This window comes from Priapulus caudatus, unplaced genomic scaffold (assembly GCF_000485595.1).
Source record: "Priapulus caudatus unplaced genomic scaffold, Priapulus_caudatus-5.0.1 Scaffold1020, whole genome shotgun sequence".
Lineage (NCBI taxonomy): Eukaryota > Metazoa > Priapulida > Priapulimorpha > Priapulimorphida > Priapulidae > Priapulus > Priapulus caudatus.
Genome location: NW_014578081.1, coordinates 4,287 through 9,917, shown reverse-complemented (window position 1 = coordinate 9,917; position 5,631 = coordinate 4,287). Strand labels below are relative to the sequence as shown.

At 44.9% G+C, this 5,631-nt stretch overlaps 1 protein-coding gene across 1 annotated transcript in view; it reads right to left on the bottom strand.

Annotated features, from left to right (window-relative positions):
- Nucleotides 1-3,742, bottom strand: part of LOC106814998 (conserved oligomeric Golgi complex subunit 8-like) — a 21,085-nt gene extending 17,343 nt beyond the window's left edge. Inside the window, 4 exon segments of the mRNA XM_014819398.1 lie at nt 1,636-1,739; nt 1,939-2,065; nt 3,360-3,420; nt 3,712-3,742. Coding sequence (XP_014674884.1) covers nt 1,636-1,739; nt 1,939-2,065; nt 3,360-3,420; nt 3,712-3,742 — 323 coding nt within the window.
- Nucleotides 3,743-5,631: the final 1,889 nt, after the last annotated feature.

Sequence of the window (5,631 nt, the reverse complement as noted above, 5' to 3'; positions counted from 1 at the left end):
GTGCACACATTACACACACACACGCTACACCGTTGCACACATCACACACACACCCGCATTTACACCGTGCCCACACATCACACACACACCACGCATACACCGTGCCAACATCACACACACACCATGCAACATCACCACACACACACACGCATACACCGTTGCACACATTTTCACACACTCACACATGCATACACCCGTTGACACATCACACACACACCACGCATACACCGATGCACACATCACACATCACACACCACACATTACACCTCGGTGCACAATCACAACACCATGCATACACCACACACATCACCACGCAGTACACCGTGCCACATCACAACAACACACCATTGATACACGTGCACACATATCACACACACACCACGCCACACATCACGACACACACCACACATACACCACGCACACATTCACACACACACCACATTACACCGTGCACACATCACACACACACACACCATGCATAACACCGTGCACACAATACACAACATCACCACCAACCCCACTCACGCACACATCACACACATACACATACACCACGCACACATCACACACACCACCACGCACACACTGGTACGTCTCTACGAACGCGCCCGGGCGTCATCCGCGGTATCGTCGTATACAACGACGTCCACCTCGATTGACTGGGCGCTGCGGGGATGTGCGTGTCTCTTTTCTCTAGCCGCTTCACGTACGGCAGCGAGAGCTCTAGCGCTCTCCTACGTTAGTACCGTCCTCACACACGTGTCATCAGTGCTGAGGCATCTCTAGTATCTCAGCAGCTGACTGCGTGCCGATCTCACGTCATGCGAAGTTCATGCGCGGCTGCAAAAGATGGTTGTAGAGAGAGAGCAGATAGAGCATCCTGAGCGAGATAGGAAGAGAGACAGAGAGAGGATGATGAGACGAGAGAGGGGAAGACGATGAGAGGGGCGATGGGATGAGATGAAGTAGGAGATAGAGAGAGGAGGAGCCGGGCGGAGGATGGGAGATTAGAGAAAGAGGACATAAGCAACGAGAGAGAGAGAGAGAGAGAGTAAGAGGAGAGAGAGTGGAGAGAGAGAGAAGAGGAGAAGAGAGAGAAGCGAGAGAGAGAAGAGAGAGAAGACGAGAGGAGAGAGAGAGAGAGAGAGAGAGAAGCAGAGAGGAGAGAGAAGAAGAGAGAGAGGAGAGAGAGAGAGAGACGAGAGAGAGAGAGAGAGAGAGAGAAGAGAGGAGGACGAGAGCGAAGAGAGAGAGAGGAGAGAGAGAGAGAGAGAGAGAGAGAGAAGAGAGAGAGATGAGAGAAAGAGGATTGACAGAGATGAGCAGATAGAGAGAAAGAGAGAGAGAGAGAGAGAGAGATGAGAGAGAGAGAGAGAGAGGAGGAACGAGAGAGAGAGCAGAGAGAGAGAGAGAGAGAGAGAGAGAGAGGAGAGAGAGAGGTGTGAGAGAAAGATGTACTATGCACAACAATTATGTTAGGAAATATTACACACGTCAAAATCCTCAACACTTCCCATTGTCTAAAGAACAACGCATAAATGTTACTTTAAGGAGTATTAACTAAATAACATTTCATTAAATTCGGACATGCTTTAACTATACTCAATTAAATCATCTAGTTCTATGGTTGTTTACCTTTGGTTAATCTCCTGAGCTGTCTTCATGAAGGTACTGCAACTTTCCTTAAAACTTGGCAACTTCTTCATAACAGATTCTAAATGTTGCTCCACGAGGGTGAACTGTTAACCAATTAAAACTCGTGAAAAATGTTTTTAAAAACAATTTTTGAATCACAAACAAGTTTAATTTAAAAAAAAAGATCAACTGACTCTGAAGATTTCACCAGTTCGGTTGAAATGTGACAACCCTGATTTTAATCACGTTGTTGATGCCATGGCCGAAGACGTGTACACAGACCGAGAAAATAGTCGTACGCACATCTTTGTAGATGTCCTTGGAGCATTCGGCCGTGTGTATGAACGTCTTGTAGTTGTGGAAAGTGAGGTCTTGTGTTTGTTCCAATATCGCGGCTCTCTCCTCTGAAAGCCGGCTCAGTTTCCCGCGACTGGTATAGAATAATCATGAGCATGTAAAGTCTTCGTCACGCCTGTTGCTTACAGCTCGTAAGAACATATTATACAGTCATAGTTACTATGATCGGAAATAACTGCATCCTACAATCTTCAAACAGCGTTTATTTATTACTACACACGTAACACAGCCACTTGGAGCCATTTCAATAAATATAATGCCCTAAATAAATCAGAAAATTTCTATTTTTACTACCAAATCTTAATGTATTCTCTACTCTCTTTCACCTATTATTGTAACAATTTCCTGTAAATGCCGTCCAAATGACCATCATGCTGCAACACCCAGCGCTGGCTGAACCCGTGCCGATGAGATCGCTAGGGCCACTGCTGCACACTGACACATAAATATAATCGCAGTTAGGAAAGCGTGCTGCCAAAATTCGCTCGACGCTTGCTTGATTTCACACGAATACACACACAAATATTCAACCATTCTACTCCATCTTTGTTTCTGTTTGAAAGCGACAGGGTTCACATTGCTGATAAAACATACTGTCTGTGTTCGTACCGAGCTGTGCACGCGAAATCAACAAAGCCTCGACGAAATTCTCAGGTTCGCTCCCGTTCACAGTTTATGTTAAACGTGGCTGTGCGAATCAAGAAACACCCACCGGCGCTCTTCGCTGCATACCTCATTTTTGTGGCCGCATTATTGGCAACGCTCCACTGGGGCCGGCTTTTGACGAGGACTCGTACGAGAGTGGAAAAGCAGCGTGGTTAGTATTTCCCAAAAATGCAGTGTGCCGCCTATTTTTGTATCCCTGTACTTGGCAAGCATTTACATTAACTGGGCATCGAGAGCGAACGCATGAGAATTTCGCCAGGCTTTGTGTGATTTCGACGCTCGTGACCCAGCTCCGCGTTTACAACACAGACAGTATGTTTCTTATAACACCTGAAACACTGTCCTTCAAAATAGAAACCAAGGTTGGAGTAGAATGGTTGAAATATTTGTGTTTGTATTTTCATGTGAAATCAAGCGAGCGTCAAGCAAATGTTGGCAGCACGCTTTCCTACCTGCTATATATTTATGTGTTTGTGTTGTGCAGCAGCTGTGCGTGCGGCAAGGCCAGCGTAGCGTTGCGGATGTCATTTGGGATGGCATTTACCAGAAATTGTCGGCAATAATAGGTGAAAGATAGTAGAGAAATTAAGACTTTGTAGTAAAAAAGATTTTGTATTTATTTAGCATTCTATATTTTATAAACTGCTCCAAGTGCCTGTTGACACGTAACAGACGTCTTACGAACATACCTAATTTCTCACCGTCCATAAGAACTGAGTTCTTGCAGATTACTAGTGAAGTCTGGATTCTCTTGCCATGATTCTGTAAAAATAATATTAGGACAAGAATCAAAGTCTACTGACCGCGATATGAGAATTCAATAATGCACAATATATTATACAAGGTAATACTACTACTAGGTAAGTAACTCGCGACTATTTTCATTCTATTCGCATAGTACTATTCAACATTGAATAAGTCATAATTTACCAATAAAAACATAATAACCTTAGTACCGGTATATTCTTTTATCTAGATGTACACATGTAACAAGAAAGACCACATTGTTCAAGATAAGGCAAGCGATAGTCCCCTCTGCGACTGTGGACTTGCCAATGAGACCGTGGTCCACAAGATCTTCCATTGCTCACGACTCAGGGTTAGCAGGGAGAAGATGACCGACACGATCGATCTGGGGTATGTGAAGACTAGCTCTAGTACTATAGCCCGTGTACAGTTGCCGCTGGCAGCTGCAGCAGGCGCTGCCAGCAACAACTGTACGCGGGCTATAGTACCAGAGCTATGTGAAGACCAAGACCAACACAAGCCATCGGACAATTGACATTGCCACCCTTACTGGGGAAAACAAGAATCTAACACCAGAGATGGATGCCATCATCAAACAGGCCCTCTCCAGATTCCTGTCTGAGTACCTCCCAGTAATCTAGCCACAGACACTCCGTTGTTAAAACAAAACAAAAACAAAAATATTTTTTACTATGACATGAGGAAACACTTGAAGCTAACAGTAACACTGAGCGGGTCTATGTCCCCCAGAGTACTGCCGGAACGTACCCTGGGTACAGTCCGGTATACCGGAACGTACCCTGGTACCAGAGCATATAAATCAAGGACGTGGATATTCGTCCGAGCATCGGACACCTGTTCGTATGCGCTATTCGTCTGAGCAGTTGTTGCGCATACGCTGTTCATGTTGTATTACATAAATGTAATATAATGCTAGTCTAGGGTGGCGCCTACTCCCTAAACATGCCTACTCTCTAACCCTAATCCTAACCCCAGCCCTAACCCTAACACTAACTATAAACCGACTCGGTTCTGTTATGATACGCTCGGTTTCGTATATATATGCAAGTGATAGTACCAAACACTATCTATGGTGTATAACCACATACGCAACGCATGTATCCAGGGGCGTGACAGCCGTAGGGCTGCCGTAGCAAAACGCTACTGGCCCCCAGCCTAAAGGGCATAAAATAATCAAAAATCTAAAGGGTAAATAGCATTTTAGAGTGTCTAGATTAAAAAAGACCCCCCCCCCCTTCACACTTCCTACCTATGCCTACGGCACTCGCGCCGTGCGCCTGTGACATGCAACATGAACAGCGCATGCGCAACAACTGCTCAGACGAATAGCGCATACGAACAGGTGTCCGATGCTCAGACGAATATCCACGTCGATAAATCAACGTGATTTATATGCTCAGCTTGTACTACCGGTGTCTAATATGCCGGACCGTACCTCGCCTACTCCACTAACGAGTCTAGGGAGTCGCCTACGCCTACTCCCTAACCCTGACCCTAACCCTAACCACATCAGATAGTTACCAGTGTACGTTCCGGTAGTACCCTGGGGGATATAGACGGTATTAAAGACCTTATGTTACATGTATGAGTCAGTATGACTATGACTATGAGTATGAGCAACAGTACGGTAACAGTAACGCTAACAAACAAGTAACGCATGCAAAATATATACGTAAAGGTTTATGGGAAACTAATGATATCATTATATTAATTATTAACATATCCATTTATATCATTACTTTATACACAGGGATATATGGCCCGGCAGCCGGTACGTATACTCATCGACGGCTCGATACCGGGCACGGTCTTCGATTTCTACTATAACATGTTACCTGTGCACCAGTTTTTACTTATTGCTAGCGTTATCATCAAGTAAACAAGCGTGTTAGGGTTAGAGTTAGGATGGGTTGAGGAGGGGTTAGGGATTCAGGTACTAGGGCTAAGTAGTTAAGGCGTTTCTTGTTGAGCGTTTAGGTTAATAGGGTTAGAGTTTATGGGTAGTAACTTACCTAGGAGCATTATAGGAAAACGAAGACCTGCCATTAACCCTACACAATAGTAAATACAGAAGGTGGAACAGCATAACATGTACCACGCATAGAACTATAGACACATTGTACACGAACATATCTGACGACTGTGCGAAATATATGGATAGCCCCGCACCCGCCCCGACCCGACCAATTATGAACAGCTCATTCG